At 43.8% G+C, this 21,190-nt stretch overlaps 1 protein-coding gene across 1 annotated transcript in view; it reads right to left on the bottom strand.

Annotated features, from left to right (window-relative positions):
- ITM2C (integral membrane protein 2C) overlaps positions 1-506 on the bottom strand; it is a 51,247-nt gene extending 50,741 nt beyond the window's left edge. Inside the window, exon 1 of the mRNA XM_039489607.1 lies at positions 59-506. Coding sequence (XP_039345541.1) covers positions 59-160 — 102 coding nt within the window. The 5' untranslated portion in view covers positions 161-506. The remainder of the gene's footprint in view (positions 1-58) is intronic.
- Positions 507-21,190: the final 20,684 nt, after the last annotated feature.

Below are 21,190 nucleotides of genomic sequence, written 5' to 3'. Positions count from 1 at the left end.
CTCCCCCGGCCCGGGGCGGAGAACAGGGGCGCCCGCTGGAGCCCGCGCCCCGACTCACCCCGCACGGAGGCAGCAGAATTTCCGAGCTGACCCCATCGCCCTCCGCCGCCTTCTCCGGCTTGAGCCCGGCCGCCGGCTGCGGGAAGCTGATCTTCACCATGGCTCGGCGCTGCGCTGCCCTGCGCCCCGGGACAGCCCGCTCGCGCCGCCGCTCACACCCAGAGCACCAGCGCAGGCGCCGCAACTCAGGCCCTGCAAGAGTTAATGGCCGCTCCGTGCTCCCCCCTCCGGGGACCCGCGCCGGGTTGGGAAACTGGCCTCTCTACGTGGAAACGGCGCCCCTGGGGTTCTGGCTCCGGGGGATGTGGGAGAAGAGGAGCTCCTTGCAACACACCTACAGCCTTTCCCAACGCGCTGGGTTTGCAGGGCGCCTTTTGCGCTGCAGGAGCGGATCAGAAGCACATACATGAAAAAGTTACAGCGTCTGCAACCGCTTGGCCAGGAACGCTTTAGCCCCCTTCCTCCTTTTGCCCTTTTCTTCCCTCCTAGTAACCCCCCGCCCCCCTTTCTGCATACAAATAACAAAGATTTGGGTCAGTTACGTGGATAAAGTATTTCCCCCATCATGGCTAGAATCATACTTTCCATGAATTAGTCTTAATACAACACACAACAGTGGAAGCTGGGCTTTGTTTTCTCACTTCAGCATTCCAGTTTTAAAACAAAAATTCTCGTGCATTTCTTAAATGTATTTGGAAAGCATCCACCACTAACAAGATCCTGATGCCTTTCTTGGGGTTTAGTAATGCTTTGCCCTGAGAGTAGTTTATTAACTCCAATGAGACCACTGATGGAGTAAGGTCCTAGTCAATGTAAGAATATAAAATCTAGCCCTAAATGTGTTAAAATAGTGTATCATCTGGCTTAAATTGGGAAACCCAACAGCTGAAATTTAAGGCTGGAATTCATACTTGATTACCTCCATTGTTTAGGGACTGCAGAGACTTTTGCATACCAGACATGCTACATTAACAATGAATAATAAAACTTAGCACTTCTATGACAAAACATCCTAGATTCAAGAGAAACGATGGGGGAGGACACAAACTGTGCCTAACCTTGCTTTTCTCCATGGAAGAGAGAATGCTAGTTGTTCATGATTTTATGCATTTAATTTACTCTCTTTTCAGGCTTCTAAGTTTAAGAAAAATATTTCTCATGGAGGCATTGTGATCTATGGTATAAATATGCATTAAATAACTGAAAGGTATATACAGACCAGATTCTTCAGATACAGGGTGCACCCCTCTATGCAATGCCCCTCATCCCTGTTCCACATAACATCCTCTCCTCATGCGAATCCCCCCTAAAACAAAAAATCAATCCTGTGTTGCCTTCGATCTACAAGAAGTGAGTTAATTTACCATTAATAAATAAGTCTAATAGAACAAACATGACGTGCCCATAGCATAAATGAGCAACCACGTGATTTTATCAGTGTAAACCTTGTCTTTTCATATTCCAACCCCTCCATTACACTCACTACTTGTGTCATGTCTAAAATTAGGCCCTCATCCTGCAGTCACTTCACCTGGACCTTAGGTTGCATGCTCTTCAGGACAGGGACCTCTGCCTTTGTGTGCCTAGCATGCCTTCAGGTACTGTATAAGTAAATACTAACATTGTGCAGCACATATCATCCTATATTTTGGGAAAGGGGCTGATTTTACAAAATGTTTAGTAATGTGCACCACTGAAGAGCATACTCAAGCTCTCAATGTTACAAGTTAAAAATCCATTCTTACACATATAAAGATGATTACTGCACCAGCCAGCAGTCACATTTGAAACGTCAACTATCTATGAGATTTGTTTTCTAGAACACAACCACTATTGCTTATGTATCCCTTGAACCATATGCATACAGGTCTCTGCTCAGGTTTGATAAGATTAGATATCCTCAGAAGGATGATGAGGTGGTTGCCTCAGGAAAAACTATGGCAATGTATGTCCCAATCCTGCAAAGACTTATGCACTGTAAGTAACCACAGGAAGTCAAGCCACTAAAGTTAAACATGTGCATATGTCTTTGAACGATCACAACCAATCATCTTTTTCTAAGGCAACCACTCAATCAGTATAATCAAGATATCTGTAAGAACATAAGAACGGCCATACTAGGTCAGACCAATGGTCCGTCTAGCCTAGTATCCTGTTTTCCAACAGTGGCTAATGCCAGGTGCTTCAGAGGGAGTGAACAGAACAGGTAATCATCGAGTGATCCATCCCCTGTCATCCACTCCCAGATTCTGGCAAACAGAGGCTAGAAACACCCAGTGCACAGGTTTGCATCCCTGACCATGAACTTATGTAGGTTTTTTTTGAACTCAGTTATAGTTTTGGCCATCAGAACATCCCCTGGCAATGGGTTTCACAGGTTGACTGTGCATTGTGTCATACCACTAATCATTTTTGTTGCCCTTCTCTGTACTTTTTCCAATTCTCATATCTCTTGTTTGATATGGGGTGACCAGAAATGCACACTATTTTGAAGGAACCCTTTGTTTTCTGTCTTTTAACCAGTTACTGATCTATGAGAGGACCTTCCCTCTTATCCTATGACTGCTTACTTTGTTTAAAAGCCTTTGGTGTGGGACCCTGTCAAAGGCTTTCTGAAAGTCTAAGTACATTACATCCATTGGATCACCCTTGTCCACATATTTGTTGACACCCTCAAAGAATTCTAATAGCTTGGTGATACATGATTTCCCTTTACAAAAGCCATGTTGACTCTTCCCCCAACAGATCATGTTCATCTATGTATCTGATCATTCTGTTTTTTACTATAGTTTCAACCAATTTGCCTAGAATTGAAGTTAGGCTAATAAGGCTCTTTACAGGATCAACTCCTAAAACAACAGTTGTAGAGGGACAGGTGATTCAATCATTATTTCTGCTAATATCAAACTAACATAAGTGAAAATGTCTAATATTTCAACCTTTATTTAGTCAACTTTATAAATGTATTAAAGAGACAACTTGAAACTAATCAATTTCACCAAAATTAAGCCTTTGCCTGTGTCTACCCCCTACCTCCCAATTTTTTTTTAAACAAAATTTATGTTTTTCTCTCATGTTGTGTAAGAGCTTCTCATTGGTTTGCTGGTCCTCAAGAGCCAGTGGGGGAAGTCTCATGAGGCCAGGCTATCCTGGTACAAGAGCTCTGCTGTAGATGTAGACCAAGAGGATGGCAGAAGCAGACACTAAGAAAGGGTATGTCTACACTACAGGATTATTCCGATTTTACATACACTGGTTTTTTAAAACAGATTGTATAAAGTCGAGTGCATGTGGCCACACTAAGCACATTATTTCGGCGGTGTGTGTCCATGTACCGAGGCTAGCGTCGATTTCCAGAGCGTTGCACTGTGGGTAGCTATCCCGTAGCTATCCCATAGTTCCCGCAGTCTTCCCCCGCCCATTGGAATTCTGGGTTGAGATCCCAATGCAAAAACAGCGTTGCGGATGATTCTGGGTAAATGTCGTCACTCAATCCTTCCTCCGTGAAAGCAACGGCAGACAATCATTTTGCACCCTTTTTCCCTGGATTGCCCTGGCAGACACCATAGCATGGCAACCATGCAGCCCATTTAGCCTTTTGTCACTGTCACCGTATGTGTACTGGATGCTGCTGACAGACGCTGTACTGCAGTGCTACACAGCAGCATTCATTTGCCTTTGCAAGGTTAAAGAGACAGTTACCAGCTATAGCACCATCTGCAATTGGAAATTAGTGATGATGGTTACCAGTCCTTTTGTACCGTCTGCTGCTAGAAATTGGCGATGACAGTTACCAGTCCTTTTGCACCGTCTGCTGCTGTCATGGGTGCTCCTGGCTGGCCTCACTGAGGTCGGCCAGAGGCACATGGACAAAAATGGGAATGACTCCCCAGGTCATTCCCTTCTTTATGTTTTGTCTAAAAATAGAGTCAGTCCTGACTAGAATATGGGGCAAGTCTACTAGAGAACCAGAGAGCACAGCCACTCCAGATCAGAGCTCCAGATATCCCGCAGAAATGATGATCTGCATGCCATTCTAGGGTGTGCCCCTGCAACAATCCCACCCGTTGCTTCCCTCCTGGGCTACCGTGGCAGCATCCCCCCATTTGTGTGATGAAGTAATAAAGAATGCAGGAATAAGAAACACTGACTTTTTAGTGAGATAAAATGAGGGGGAAGCAGCCTCCCGCTGCTATGATAGTCCAGGCAGTACAGAATCTTCATTAGACATGCAAGGCAGGGCTGATGGAGCTCAGCCCCCAGTTGCTATGATGGGGACAGTTTTCAATCCTTTTGCACCGTCTGCCGGGAATGACCAGGAGTCATTCTAATTGTTGCCCAGGCGTCCCTGGCCGACCTCACCGAGGCCAGCCAGGAGCACTCACGGGATGATGAGGACGGTTTTCCACCATTTTGTACCTTCTGCCATCAGGAAAGGAAGGCGAGGGGATGCTGCTGTTCAGCGCCACAGCACCGTGTCTACCAGCAGCATGCAGTAGACATACAGTGACATTGAAAAAAAGGCGAGAAACGATTTTTTTCCCCTTTTCTTTCACGGGGGGCAAGGGGGGATAAATTGACGAGATATACCCTGAACCACCCGGGACAATGTTTTTGACCCTTCAGGCATTGGGAGCTCAGCCAAGAACGCAAATGCTTTTCGGAGACTGCAACGACTGCGGGATAGCTGGAGTCCTCAGTCCCCCCTCCCTCCCTCCCTCCATGAGCATCCATTTGATTCTATGGCTTTCCGTTACACTTGTCACGCAGCACTGTGTTGAGTCCCTGCTGTGGCCTCTGTCTGGAGATTTTTTCAAATGCTTTGGCATTTCGTCTTCTGGAACAGAGCTCTGATAGAACAGATTTGTCTCCCCATAAAGTGATCAGATCCAGTATCTCCCATACAGTCTGTGCTGATCAGCGTTCCACGCTGGGCAAACAGGAAATTAAATTCAAAAGTTTGCGGGGCTTTTCCTGTCTACCTGGCCAGTGCATCCGACTCCAGATTGCTGTCCAGAGCAGTCACAATGGTGCACTGTGGGCTAGCTCCCGGAGGCCAATACCGTCGAATTGCGGCCACACTAACCCTATTCCGAAATGGCAATACCGATTTGAGCACTACTCCCTCGTCGGGGAGGAGTACAGATATCGATATTAAGAGCCCTTTATATTGATATAAAGGGCTTCGTTGTGTGGACGGGTGCAGGGTTAATTCGGTTTAACGCTGCTAAATTCAGTATAAACCCGTAGTGTAGACCAGGCCAAAGAGAAAGTAGTTCTGGGGAAACAGGTGGTATCTGGGGGGAAAAAAACAGGTTACTATTTGGACCAGGGGGTTAGGCAGACTTGGACTTGGGTTGCTAGCCTCAGAAGCTGCCATACCACATTGCTATTTTTACCATGAGTCTGTTTATGCTGGAATCACACCTCCCAGGTGTAGTGTAGACATACACTTTAGGGCATGGAATCAGGAGCCTTGTAATAGAGGGTAGAGCTGGGATCCCCTGTCTCTCAGTGGACCAAGCCAAGCTCTGGGAAGAAGTGTATCTTATAATCTGCCTCTACCTTTAGAGTAGGAGAGAGAATGGTAGGAAGAAGAGGAGCTGCTAGCCTTTCCTTGGTGTAGGGAGAATGAGAGCAGCCTGGACTCCAAGTTTAGAGGAGAGTTGGGAGAAAAACCCCTCACCAGTTTTATTTCAGTTTTGTTTAACTGTCAGCTTATTGAAAGCCAGCTCTCAGCTGCAGCCTGCTACAGGCCTACACAAACAGGGGGAAACCAATTCATTTTCTAGTGGCTGTACTGAAACCATTTGTCATAAACATACAGGTAAGGGTAACACAAAATCCCTCCTGAGCAGCTGTACTGAATCTTTACCTGTAAGACCTCAGGATTTTAAAAGGACACATTTTTTCCTTTTGGCTGCCTGAAAACCAGGGAGGTTTTTTTTTTTTTTTTAAAGGTCACTTTTTTTTTTAGCTGAGAGCAGCTGGAGGTTTTGTTTGTTTGTTTTTTGTTTTTCTTTGCCTGAAGGCAGAGGAGTTAAGCTACAGCAAGGGAATTCACAAGCTGGTTTTGTTTTGTTTTGTTTTGTTTTGTTTTGTTTTATTTTTTTCTAGCTCTCGGGCTAGGCTGCGGTAAGGGCAGGAAGGTTAGTGAATATGACAGAAAGTGAGATCCAGAAAAAACTGGAATTAGCCAGATGGGAAGCTGAAGAGGAAAAGAAGGAACATGAAAGACAAATGGAATTCAAATGAATGGAGATTGATGCACAAGTGGCCAGAGAAAAAGCTGCTAAGGAGGAGGCGGAAAGAGAGAGGCAGCATGCTCAGGAGGAGAAGGAAAGAGAGAGGCAGCATGAACAGGAGGAGAAGGAAAGAGAGAGGCAGCATGAACTGGAGGTGATGAAGTGGAGAAAATGGAACCCTTCAGCAGCTGGCTCCACTTCCCCAAAAATCCACAAATGGGAGCGGCTATGTCCACAGTATGATGAATCCAGTGATATTGCTAAATATTTTATCACCTTTGAGAGACTGTGCACCCTCCATGCAATTCCTGAAGATCAAAAGATGACCACATTGGTAGCAAAATTGACTGGAAGAGCTCTGGACATATTCAACAAGATGCCTATCGAGGATGCTTCTGACTATGGTAAATTTAAGGATTTGGTTTTGAAACAATTTCAAATGAAACCTGAAACATACAGAGTAAAATTTAGAGCCCTTAAGAGAGGGGCTGGACTAAGTAATATGGCTTATGTAAACCAGATGAAGGATCTGTTAGATAAATGGGTCAAAGAAAGGGGTAACTAACTTTGAAGGGATGTGTGATTTGTTTGTACAGGAGCAGTTCCTACCTATGACCAATGATGATGTAAAACAATGTTTATGGGATAAAAAAATGAACTCAGAATAAAGTCTTGCTTCCTATGCTGATCAATACAAGCAGTCCCAGACCGTCAGAGAGGCAGGAAAAATTGGAACAAAACAGGTGGAGGTAGCAGAGAGGAACAACCCTGGTTGCAGTTTGGGCAGATACCAGGAGGGACACCCTGAGACCACACCATGCCACTTGCGGAAGCCCAAGGTACCACCTACATCCCAAGGAAAACCCCAGACACCTTATTGTCCCACCACACCATTCTCCAGCAACCCACCTCGCCCCAGTGACCAGTCAGTGGGGCGATGTTTTAAATGTAATGAGCTGGGGCATGTAAAGGCCAACTGCCCCAAGAACCACAACAGATTGCAGTTCATTTCACCGGGATCACAGAAAAGGTCCTTAGGCCCAGATGCCTCCCAGTTACTCTCAGAGCGAAGGGAAACTGTGAGTGTGGGTGGGAAGAAGGTTATCACATGGAGGGACACTGGAGCATATGTGTCAGCTATCCACCAATCCTTAGTGGTCCCAAATTCATCAACCCAGAGGCCCAAGTGATGATTCAACCCTTCAAGTCAAACTCTTTTGACTTGCCTACAGCCAAGTTGCCTGTCCAGTACAAGGGCTGGTCAGGAATGAGGACTTTTGCAGTCTATGATGATTATCCCATTCCCTTGGTAAGTTTGCCAAGAGGGTAGAATGGTCACCCACAGCCAGGCTAAGCAAGCCTTCACACCTAGCTCTGTTCCTGAGCCTTCTACCAGGGCCCAGTCTGTGTTACCAGTGACCCAGACTGAGGTGATGGAACTGGACCCCATGCCAATGGCTGCAACAGCAGTAGTGGATCCAGACCCAGAGACCCAGCCAGAACCAGTCCCAAAGCCGGAACTGGTGGAGCAACCAGCACCAACACCATTGCCAGCACTCAATCCAGTACTTGTAACCCTGTCTACAACTCCAAGGCCAGAGGGCACCGCTAAACCTGCACAAGAGGCTCAGCCAGAGCCTGAAATACAACCTAGTGCACCAACAGAAAGTGGTTCACAGACAATGGAAACAACCCCCTTGCCTACATCGCTTCCAGAGGGAGCAAGCCCAAGTCCATAATCCAGTGAGGAACTGCTGTCTCCAGCATCAAGAGAACAATTCCAGACAGAGCAGAAAACAGATGAAAGCCTCCAAAAAGCTTGCACGGCAGCACAAAGCGACCCACTGCCTCTCAGCTCTTCTAATCAATCCCCATTTTTTGTAGAAAGAGGACTTTTATACAAGGAAACTTTTTCTGGTGGCACCAGGAGGACTAGCATTCTCAAAGACCGTTGATAGTTCCAGCTAAATACCAGGTAAAGCTCTTAAGCTTAGCCCACGATCATCCTAGTGGCCATGCTGGGGTGAACAGGACCAAAGACCATTTTGGGAGGTCAATCTGCTGGGAGGGAATGGGCAAGGACATTTCTACCTATGTCCAGTCTTGTGAGGTGTGCCAAAGAGTGGGAAAACCCCAAGACCAGGTCAAAGCCCCTCTCCAGGCACTCCCCATAATAGAGGTTCCATTTCAACGAGTAGCTATGGATATTCTGGGTCCTTTCCCGAAAAAGACACCCAGAGGAAAGCAGTACATACTGACTTTCGTGGATTTTGACACCAATGTCTGGAAGCAGTAGCTCTAAGCAACACAAGGGCTAAAAGTGTGTGCCAGGCATTAACAGACATTTTTGCCAGGGTAGGTTGGCCCTCCAACATCCTTATGGGATTGGGAACTAATTTCCTGTCAGGGACCATGAAAAGCCTTTGGGAAGCTCATGGGGTGAATCACTTGGTTGCCACCCCTTACCACCATCAAACCAATGGCCTGATGGAGAAGTTTAATGGAACTTTGAAGGCCATGATACGTAAATTCGTAAATGAGCACTCCAATGATTGGATCCTAGTGTTGCAGCAGTTGCTCTTTGCCTATAGGGCTGTACCACATCCCAGTTTGGGCTTTTCACCATTTGAACTTGTGTATGGCCACGAGGTTAAGGGGCCATTACAGTTGGTGAAGCAGCAATGGGAGAGGTTTACGCCTTCTCCAGGAACTAACATTCTGGACTTTTTAAACAACCTACAAAACACCCTCAGAGACTCTTTGGCCCTTGCTAAAGAAAACCTAAAAGATGCTCAGGAAGAGCAAAAGGCCTGGTATGATAAACATGCCAGAGAGCGTTCCTTCAAAGTAGGGGACCACGTCATGGTCTTGAAGGCGCTCCTGGCCCATAAGATGGAAGCATTGTGGGAAGGGCCATTTACAGTCCAAGAGCTCCTGGGAGCTGTTAACTATCTCATAGCATCCCCAACCTCAATCCTAAAGCCTAATGTGTACCATATTAATTCTCTAAAGCCCTTCTGTTCCAGAGAGTTAAAGGTTCTTCAGTTTACAGCCCCGGGAGAAGATGACGCTGAGTGGCCTGAAGGTGTCGACTATGATGGAAAAAGTGACGGTGAAATGGAAGAGGTGAACCTCTCCATGACCCTTGGACGTATGCAGCGACAGCAGATCAAGGAGCTGTGTGCTAGCTTCACGCCAGTGTTCTCAGCCATCCCAGGACAGGCATACCACTCCATCAACACAGGTAATACTCGCCCAATTGGAGCCCAACCTTACCGGGTGGCTCCTCAAGCCAAAACTGCTATAAAATGGGAGATCCAGGACATACTACAGATGGGTGTAATCTGCCCCTCTGAAAGTTCATGGGTATCTCCAGTGGTTCTAGTTCCCAAACCAGATGGGGAAATACACTTTTGTGTGGACTACCGTAAGCTAAATGCTGTAACTTGCCCAGACAACTATCCAATGCCATGCACCGATGAGCTATTGGAGAAACTGGGACATACCCAGTTCATCTCTACCTTAGACTTAACCAAGGGGTACTGGCAAGTACTGCTAGATGAATCTGCTAAGGAAAGGTTGGCCTTCATCACCTATAAGGGGCCGTATGAATTTAATGTGCTCCCTTTCAGGCTGCAAAATGCACCTGCCACCTTCCAAAAACTTATGGTTAGTCTCCTAGTGGGATTGGGAGAATCTGCAGTTGCCTACCTTGACAATGTGGCCATACTTTCTGATTCATGGGCAGAACACCTGAAGCATCTACAAAAAGTCTTTCAGTGCATAAGGAAGGCAGGACTAACTGTTAAGGCTAAAAAGAGTCAAATAGGGCTAAAGAAAGTGACGTACCTTGGACACCAGGTGGGTCAAGGAACTATCAACCCCCTACAGGCCAAAGTAAATGCTATCCAAAAGTGGCCTGTCCCAAAGTCAAAGAAACAGGTTCAATTCTTCTTAGGCTTGGCCAGTTATTACAGGCGATTTGTACCGCACTACAGCCAAATCGCTGCCCCACTAACAGACCTGACCAAAAAGAAACAGCCAAATGCAGTTCAGCGGACTGAAGAGTATCAGAAGGCCTTTAACCAGCTTAAAGCAACACTCATGTCTGACCACGTGCTAAGGGTTCCAGACTTTGACAAACCTTTCCTAGAAACCACAGACACATCTGAGTGTGGTGTGGGAGCAGTTTTAATGCAGGAAGGACCGGATCAAGAATTCCATCCTGTCGTGTTTCTCAGCAAAAAACTGTCTGAGAGGGAAAGCCACTGGTCAATCACCGAAAAGGAATATTACACCATTGTGTACGCTCTGAAAAAGCTATGCCCATATGTTTGGGGATGGCGTTTCCACCTGCAAACTGACCATGCTGCACTGAAGTGGCTTCATACCGTCAAGGAAAATAACAAAAAATGTCTTTGGTGGAGTTTATCTCGCCAAGATTTTGATTTTGATATACATTTTGATAACACATTTCAGGAGCTTCTAACAAAGTGGCTGATGCACTCTTCTGTAAAAGCTTCCCAGAATCAACTGGTTAAAATTGTCCTTAAAATGTGGGAAATATTGTTAGTTTTTATATAATCAGTAGTATATATAGAGGTGCATGTGTCTTATTAACTCTATTTTCTCCTACAGCTCCAGGAAAAAAAATCACAGCCAGTGTGACACTCAGTGTCCAGTACCATCTATAATTGGGGAAGGGGGGCGTTTCATAAACATACAGCTAAGGGTAGCATAAAATACCTCCTGAGTAGCAGTACTGAATTGCCTTACCTGTAAGGGGTTAAGAAGCTCAAATAACCTGGTTGGCATCTGACCAAAAGGACCAATAAGGAATGAAGATACTTTCAAATCTGGGGCGGGGGGAGGTTTTGTTTTTTTTTTTGTTTTTTTTTTGCTCTCTTTGTTGTTCCCTCTCTGGATGGAGAGAGAGACCAGGCAGGAAAAACATCTTTTGAAAACATACCTAAAATGATCCATCTGAGATTAGAAAAATTGTAAGTAAGGGCAAGAAAATGCGCTAGATTATCTTTTGTTTTAGCTTGTGAATTTTCCCTATGGTCAGAGGGAGTTTTATTCCTGTTTTTTGTAACTTTGAAGCTGAGCGTAGAGAGGACTCCTCTGTGTTTAAATCTTTTTATTACCCTGTAAAGTTACCTTCCATCCTGATTTTTACAGGTGTGATTATTTTACTTTTAAAAAAAATTAAGTTCTTCCTTTAAGAACCTGATTGATTTTCAGTGTCCTAGAGACAAAAGGTCTGGTCGGTACTCATATTATTCTCAAGCCTCCCCAGAAAAGAGGATAAAGGAGTTTGGGGGAATATTTTGAGGAACTAGGGATTCCAAGTGACCTGTTTCCTAAATTTTTGTCTAAATCACTTGGTGGTGGCAGCAATACCGTCCAAGGACAACGAAAGGCTTTGTGCCTTGGGGAAGTTTTTAACCTAAGATGGTAGAAATAAGCTTAGGGGGTCTTTCATGCGGGTCCCCACATCTGTACTCCAAAGTTCAGAGTGGGGAGGGAACCCTGACACCGTTTGTACACAAAATGCTGAGTAAAGAACTGCAGATGCTGGCCAGTGTGCTAAATAAAGAAATCAGAAAAAAATATACTTTCTAATCTCTTCAGTTATAGTAATGTTTGCTGTTACTTGTGACAATAGGCTCCATTTTCAGATGGAAGTGAGCTTACGTTGCTGTCCCTTATAGGCTATGTCTACACTCTGAGCTAGGGGTGTGAGTCCCCTGCTCATTGCGCCAGCTCTCACTGAGCAAGGACGAGTGTAAATAACAGCGGAGCTGGGGTAGCATGAGTAGGGGCAGCAGCAGCATGGTTTAGCTGGGCTGAGTACACACCCACTGCTATTTATACTCATGCTAGCTCAATGAGAGTAAGTGTACACGAGCAAGGGAAATCACACTCCTAGCTTGTAGTATAGACATAGCCTAAGTGTCACATTTATTTAATAATAAATGTGTTATGTACATTTAAAAAAAAATTAATGTGATTAATTCTGTGACTCTCTGGGGCTCCAGTTGATGACAGAGTGACTTTCTGACTGTGAATAGCTGAGTGCTGCTGCTTTAGATAATATTATGGACTAACCCAGTGCTGAACTTCATTTGCAGAAGGAATTGTTGGCAGTGATTATAACTTGAAGCATAACAATCATAATACTTAGCACTTAGCTACCATGTTACAATTCTTAAACATTATACAGACATTAACTAATTAAACCTCACAACATCCCTGTGAAGCAGGTAGATGTATCAGGATCCCTGTTTTAACACACAAAAAGTTTAAGGCCACAGTTTTCCAAAGTAGCCTCCGATTTTGGGAGCTCAATTTGAGACATCATGGACCTGGATTTTCAGAGGTGCTGTGCAGGCCCCAGGCACCTCAAGCTGGGCACTCAAAAAAGTAGGCACTGAAAAAAAACAGTTGAAAATTTTGCCCTGTGACCCTACTGAGGCAAGTCAGCGATGCACCCAGGTTTAGCGTTCAGGAATTCCTGTCCCCAGCCCTATGTTCATTCCATTAGGCTGCACAGTTTGAACAAAATTTCTGATCTTGCCAATAATTTAGCCTTTTGCAATATTTTGGCCCTGCTGCCATACGAATAAGTGCTCTTGCTGATAAAAGAACCCCCTGTAGTGGTAACAATGCTGTTTTACTTGTCCCCACTCAAGTGATAAAGAAACTATCCAACGTGTCTCCCTCTGTCACACAAGAAGTCAGCGATCAAACTCAGAACTCAGGGATCAAAACAAGAATAAAGCTAAATCTCACAAGAAATGCTGATAAATAACAGGGAACGTTCATGCAATGCCCTCTGATTTATTTAAGGCCAGGCACTGAGAGAACAATCTTCTTTTTCCTATTTTGTTATTATTTATGAATACCACAGTTACACCCAAAAACCCAAATCCAGATCAGGGCTCCACAGCCCAAGGCTCCATACAAACATACACCTCTGCCCCGATATAATGTGACCTGATATAACACAAATTTGAATACAACGCGGTAAAGCAGTACTCCAGGTGGGGAAAGGGGGCTGGGCTGCGCACTCTGGTGGTTCAAAGCAAGTTCGATATAACATGGTTTCACCTATAACGTGGTAAGATTTTTTGGCTCCCAAGGACAGCGCTATATCGGGGTAGAGCTGTATATGAAATTATGGTCCTTGCCCCACAGAGCTTACAATCTAAGGCACCAGTCCTCCAATTTTATCCACATGGTGAGAATCTGCCTGCTTGGATCTAATTGCAGGAGTGGGGAGAGAAGTAGTGGAGGTTTTATAACATTCACATTTGAGAAGGATGATGACAGAACTAAGCATGAGGCTTCTGAAGCTAATTAATGAAGTCCTGATAGAATTAGTTTGTTGATTTGCTAGGGGGGAAATGTAATGAAAAGTAGCATAATACAGAGTTTTGTTAGCACAAAAGTTCCCTATAGTGATAATGTTTCTTTACTTCGTATGCAACTCAAACACTATTGATAAAGAACGGAGCCAGCCTGGCTGCTTCCTGTGTACAATAGTTCATTCTTTTTTTAAACTGACAGTAATGCTGAGCCAATGTGTCAGATTGACAGCACTGAAGGGTCTAGTCCCCAATTCACAGAACAGGTACTGTGGCTGAAACCAACGTTCCCAAATAATCTATCCATTCTCTGTTATGAATAGGGCCCTACCAAATTCACAGCCATGAAAAACGCATCATGGACCATTAAATCTGATCTCCTCTTGTGAAATCTGGTCTTTTGTGTGCTTTTACCCTATACTATATACATTTCACCAAGGATACCAGCGTTTCTTAAATTGGGGGTCCTGATCTAAAAAGGAGGTGCAGGGGAGGGTTTCAAGGTTATTTTAGGGGAGTCACAGTATTGCCATCCTTACTTCTGTGTTGCCTTCAGAGCTGGGCGACCGGAGAGTGGCGGCTGTGGGCTGGGCACCCAGCTCTGAAGGCAGCGCCCCACCAGCAGCAGCGCAAAAGTAAGGGTGGCAATACCATATCATGCCACCCTTACTTCTGCACTGCTGCTATCAGAGCTGGGCGGCTGGATAGTGGTGGCTGCTGACTGAGGGCCCAGCTCTGAAAGCAGCAGCACAGAAGCAAGGGTGGCAATTCCATACTGTGCCATCCTTACTTCTGTGCTGCTGCTGGTGGCGGTGCTGCTACCTTCAGATCTGGGCTCCTGGCCAACAGCTGCCGCTTTCCAAGTGCCCAGCTCTGGCGGCCACGTCACTGCCAGCAGCAGCGCAGAAGTAAGGGTAGCAGTACCACAACACTTCTACAATAACCTTTTGACACCCCCCCGCCCCCCACACACAACTCCTTTTTGGGTCAGGACCCTACAATTACACCACCATGAAATTTCAGATTTAAATAGCCGAAATCATGAAATTTATGATTTTTAAAATGCTATGACCATGAAATTGACCAAAATGGACCATGAATTTGGTAGGGTCCTAGTTATGAAAGACTCATGTCTAGGGCTGAGTGGGCAGTTCAGTCTCCTTGCCTCCCGCTGACTCTGTGATAATGTCTGCAATTTGGAAAGACTGAAACCAACAACTGTGTAAAAGTCCCAAGTTTCCAACATGGAGTGGGGAAAAAAAACACTGTGTTGTGAGTCATGGGGGTCTATCTCCAGTGCTTAATTTGAGCCAGGGCTGAGCCCCAGACCTCTAGGTGTGGCAGTTCATAGCCCCGGCACCTCTAGGTTTGCTGCATCAGTTATGAATGTAAAAACATTGCTTGAGCCCCGGGAGCTAATTGCTTGAGCCCCCGCACCTCTTTCATTACACATTAAGCACTGTCTGTATTATCAGCTTTCTTTCCCCCTGGTTCCTGGATGGAGCCAAAGTCAGTTAGCACAGCTCCGCTTAGGTTTATTTAATCATTTATGCGGTTGTGCCAATGGGAATATGCACAGACCTCAAAACTGTTTACTAGTCAGAAGCACTTGTGAAGATAGCAGCAGGAACACACAGAAATGGTGGCAGAGCTGGAGGTGCTTTCTTCTCAGTTACAGTATGATCAATTAAAAATAAAACAAAAAACAGTCTTCACAAGTCACTGGCTGTTTCCCTAGAACAGATTAGGGTCTAAAATCCTTAACTGCTTCAGTTATTTTAAGTCGAAGCTTTTCCATTCAACACAATTGACAAGTGTCATTCTGATAAACCTCCTCTTTTTTTGTTTATATACTTATATATCTAGCCAAGTGATTTATTTAAATGTGGCCACCACATGCCAAGTTTCAGGATACAGCAATTTTTCATTAAGAAACACACTTCAGCTACAAAACCCATTAGTCTGAGTTTTTTATAATATAAATGCTGACAGAGACTTAACCTAAAGTTGATCAGCAGCATAGTTTAAGAAAACATGTTCCTTTCCTTGCATGGGAGACCTAGAGGTGTTTCATATAAAAGCTGTAACTGAAACCTACCATCATTTTTATTACTCAGTGGCAGGTTTCAGTTTAAAATTGCCTCCCCTTTCACTTTATTAAACAGCCCTGATACTTTATTAGGTCACTATAACAAAGTTTCTAATCCCCTGTATGCAATTAAGTTGAATCCTAGGAACAATTAACTTGACGGATCTTTCATTAAAAATGCCAGCATGCTAGCACTTCTGAAGTAATGGATCAGTAGGGACTTTATAAACCTTTATCAAAGAAGCAACCCATTCTTTGGCATTTTTTCACCTTTTTAAAATGTGCTACCTAATGTAGAAACCAAGGAATCCATCTAACTGATTAAAGCAGTATAGGCAGCATAAGAAAGCAATCTTTAATATATCTTGAACCAGCTCAGGTTTTTTGTTTGGTTGTTTTTTATGGAGTTGTTTTTTATAGACCAGCCGTATGTATCACATGGATGCGAGAAAATGTGAATTTTAAAGCCATTAAATAATTCAGTTTTCCCATTGTGTCTCCTACAGTGGCTTCTGCTAAATGCTGTACTGTAAAAATGTGCAATGCTCAATAATCAGCTGATTGTATTCATTCATTTTACATTCCTATGATACATTGATTACACATTAGCTGGGATAGAAGACCTGTAGGGTTCCTGGTAAAGATCCATAATGCACTTTTTAAAGGAATACACACAGAGTAGAAAGTGCACCAATATTTTTGGTTTGTTCTTTGCAACATACTTACCTGTAATTAACTTGTTTAATTGGCAGAGACAGGGAAATTACCTGTAATTTAAGTATATCAAATATAGAATATAATCTCACTCCTAAATCACACCCCATTAGATTTCATGACCAGTGAGAACACACATAGTTTAATAGCCCCACATTCATTAATTTGCCTCACCAGTGGGTGGTGCAAGCCTGACCCTGCTGAAATAGTACCGTGACCCTTAATAGCTCCATTCTTTTGTGCTCCCTACCTTTGGTTCAGAAATGGAACTGATGGTTAGACACAGCAGAAGGCACAGAGTGGGGATCTATTAGCATTACATACTTAGGAGAAAATTACTTACCTGCTATTCTTAAAGGATAAGAATAGTCTCTCACTCCTGGAGACTGAAAAGATGGAGTCTGGTAGCATTGATCTTCTGCACTGCTAGATACTGGTCTCCAAATAAATGTGCCCTTAATCAGCATGGACTTTTGAGTGCTATAAACATCAAGGTTTGGAATGACCTTGAATGACCACTTCAGCTGCCTTTAAAAAGGCCTGGATAATTTTATGAGACTATGGAAATTTATATTGAAACTACAGGGCGTAAGCTGATCACCTGGATGGGACCAGAAAGAACTTTCTCCACTATGTACAACACTGTAGAGATGACCAGATGCATTATATTTGGGCCAGGCCATGAACTCCATTTTTTTGAAGCAGCATATACAAGACTTGATGCACAATGGTGTGACCCAATATAGCATTTCCTGATTTTCTTTTCTTCTTTGTTGTATTTGCTCTGCTTTCAAGCTGGCTAATGGCGAGGACCAGCAGCATTGCAATTCTGCAAGGAGGTGCTTTAGGGCTGCTATGAGTGAAAGTGACTAAGCTCAGCATGGGTAAAATGCTTCCTTACAGAACACTCTGAAGAGAGCAGGTGCATGAAACAGAATATTAGCACCGACTCTCCAGCAGTTTTTAGTTGGGGAGGAAAGACCAACCATATGGAGCCTGCAGCAGGTGATGTCCTGGTTTCCACAACCCTGGGATAGGTACTGTAGTGTTTTTACAACAGGGATGAACCCAAAAATGAGTTTGCTCCCCTTCACCGAATGGCAGATCCTGAGGAATGTCTCCAGGTTTTGTACTGCACTTAGGAGGGCTCATTCTGACATAGCAGGAAGTGGAAATTTAATTCCTCGGTACAGCTGTTAGTGGAAGTGAAGGACTATCACAAGACACCACACCAGTAGTTACTAACATACTGTAGGGGTGGAGCAGGAATCTCCAAAACCCCTCTAGCTACCTACAGCTTTGACTAGTATTAATTCATTGATCAACAATTTATAGGATTTAGGACTGTTGTTTCCCCTCTCACTACAACTGGGGGTTTAAACACACAAGCCTTTTTGTCTTCCTTCAAGTGTTTCCCTTAAATGCAACCTACTGCTGAAAGGGGAGGGATAGCTCAGTGGTTTGAGCATTGGCCTTCTAAACCCAGGGCTGTAAGCTCAATCCTTGAGGGGGCCATTTAGGGAACTGGGGTTAAAAAAAAAAGTCTGTCAGGAGATTGGTCCTGCTTTGCGCAGGGGGTTAGACTAGATGACTTCCTGAGATTTTATGATTCTAACACACCCTATATGCAATTGTGATCATTGAAATCCTGGCCAGCCTTTCAGAGATGTAATGGTCTGTTTTACTCTAATAATGAGAGCTGAACAATTGTCTGAGCATCCTCTCACGCTTTCACCTTCCTGTGAGGGAAATGATTCAGTGAACAATCTTTTCATTCAGACACTTGGAAAATTGTTTTTACCTTGTTTATTGTACCTAAACCTACTGGAAATTGGAGCACATGGGAATAATCATCAGTCCCTAAGTGCATTCTCCTAGCAACATGCAGCATTCTATACATACCAGGCACCTAATTAATAGTCAATAAGATCTGTGAATTTCATGGTTGACACAAAGTTTTCCGGGCAAAGGAGAGTCACATTTATTTATATTGTGAGCACATATCACAAAAATTCAAACAAGCTACAACCAGCAATTAGCAGAAATCAATCTAGCCCCTACCATTTAAGTGTCTCTTGGCTGACAGCCCAAATGAAATAAAATCCAGGGCAAACAAATTCAACAGCATCCTAAAAATCACCAAATTCTCATCTGGGTGGGCCACACAGCGTGAATTCCAGAACCAAGGGACCTTCACCAAGAATACCTGTCACTCACCCTCTTAAGTAGTTCATTCCTGAAGACAGCCACCAAGAGCATTCTCCAGGACACAACTTCATCTACGAGGTGAAGAGGGAGCAAGGGGCTTTGAAATTGTTGGCTTCCAAGTCACAGTAGATTATAACTACTTCCTCCACCAGTAATGATGCAGTGCCAGCTTTGAATGACCAGTCATCCCCTTCACTCTGCACTCACTTTCATGCCACCATTAAGCATGGAACCCCCTTCCCCAAACTGAACTGTAAAAATCTCTGTGCTTCCCTTCTTCAGATCCCTTCTAGAGACCCAGTGATCCCTCACTGCCTATGAGGAACTGGCCAACTGATAGGGTTAATAGGTGTAATTGCATGGTAGAGGGATTAAAATGTATTGTGATAACTCTCCCTGCAGCTTTCCTATGTAGCGTCTCTCTTCAAAAAAAATGAAACTTACAAGACATGTGCCTATCACAACGCTAACTATTTTTATGTCTGTTGTATCCTAATCCTTTCATTTGTTTTTCTCCTTGGGTCTTTTTAGACTTCAGGCTCTTTGGGGCAGAAGCTGCCTTATGGCATGTTCTTAGAACACCTATGCATAGAGGGATTTGGGGTGAGGTCTGGAACGAAACCAAGGGTGGAGTGTGGATCATGTGTGAAAAAAAGGTTGAGAGCCAGGGCACTAGAGTATGGTATCTATGGGGAAAGTAGCTATCTTGGTATCTACCCCCACCAACACCAAGTATGCAAGCTAATTGCACTGAATGAAGATTTAGACATTTGATTTTATTGAAAGTTGTGGCACAGTGCAAGGTACATCAGGCATACATTAATATTCAGATATACAGTAGTGTTTATAAACACTTTCACCTGGCACACCAGATCAAAGCCAAATTGTCACCAAAAATCTCAAAGGGGCATTCCTCAAGGAGAGCTTTGTTGGGGGGAGAGAAGCTATCAAGATTGTTTTTTATCTATAATGGCAATTACTTACCGCTCTCCTTGTTCTCAAGCAGCTGAACTATTTGTTATGCAAACTTTAAAAAAAAAATCCTTGTAGGCAAACCCCAAATTTAGGAACCGTCTCCCTGACAAGTGAACATTTTGGAAAACTGTGAGAAACTCAAAAAGAGATTAAGAATAATGGAAACACTCATGCAACCTTAACTATAAGGGTCACTAACACTCCTCTTATTTCTGTTATTTTATATCAAAGATTGTATACAAATGCGAGGAGGGTTCTGAAACTAGGCTCTGTAATTGCAAACTGGACTTATATTCCTAAGGGGAAAAGGGCAAATCTTGCAGACAGCCTCTTCAGATCCTGATGCTCTGCAGAATTCAGTCTTCAGGGACAATCTTCTAGGGCTCCATTGGCAGCCGAAAGATCTTGTATACTAATCAGATGCCTTTCAATGCAGCAGCAGTGTCTCCATCATAAATAGGCTTGGCAGAATTCAATGTTTATGTTTTTATCATTTTGACGGATAATATCGATGTTTATTTTTATCTATTTAAATTGTCATTTGTTGAAAATCCTGGGAGGGTCAGACAATAATTATGTAATGACAGTAGCCATTAAGATTGAAAAAGTTAAAGCTTGATAACCATTAAAAAACAATTTGTCAGCATCACATATCAAAATATACAAAGTAATTATCCTTCAGTCAAACTCTACTAAGTTCTCAAGCAGCATATTTCTTACTTTGTCTCCATGCAATTTTTGATTATCATAAATGGAAATATATTTTTGTTGGTTTGTGTGTATTTGTTGACGTTGACATTTACCGACAAAAATCTAATCTTTCCAAGCCTAATCATAAAGACAAGTTGTGGGAGGACGGGAAAGAACACTGGGACCCTTCTAGGCACAATCTGTTGCCAACCTGTGTTTTAAGATGACTGGCCCAAGCTCTATGACATATTGGTAATTCCTTATTGAACAGCAGGGATAGTTTCATAGTAAAATCTTCAGGTCAAGTGGAATAATACCACAGTAGTTAGTAGCCAGAAGTGCCAATACACAAACACTGAAAAAGCAATTCAATACGCTCTGTTTCAGCTAATTGAATGAGTTCTAAGAGTCAATGGATGAAACAAACAGTAATAGGCAGCGGTGTTGCCTTTTTTCCCAAACACCACTACCCTGAATTTAGCATTTCTGTGCAAAAGGAATGTATTTTACAGTTATTTTATTTAGCGTGTGCATAGTCGTCTAGCCAAGCGATGGCATCTTCAATGGTGTGATGCAGTTCTTCTAAGCCATCGCTGAACCTAGTCAGCAGGCATTCATCAACAATGTGCGTCATCATCTGTGTTACGCTGCAGCTGCACACAGGGCTGTCGTGAAGGCTCAGTGATTCTGGTTGGCTGTGCAGAGACCTTGCCAGTCCAAAACCTGTTCAACAAGGACCATTGGCAGATTGTGGGGTCGGCAACGAGGGACCAGTTGAGGATTATAACAGATACCCACTCCTCTTGCCAGAGGGTTTCCGCCCTAACATCCTGGCATGG

Source organism: Mauremys reevesii, linkage group 9 (genome assembly GCF_016161935.1).
Source record: "Mauremys reevesii isolate NIE-2019 linkage group 9, ASM1616193v1, whole genome shotgun sequence".
Lineage (NCBI taxonomy): Eukaryota > Metazoa > Chordata > Testudines > Geoemydidae > Mauremys > Mauremys reevesii.
Note: the sequence above shows the minus strand (reverse complement) of the source record. Positions and strands in the feature narration are given on the sequence as shown.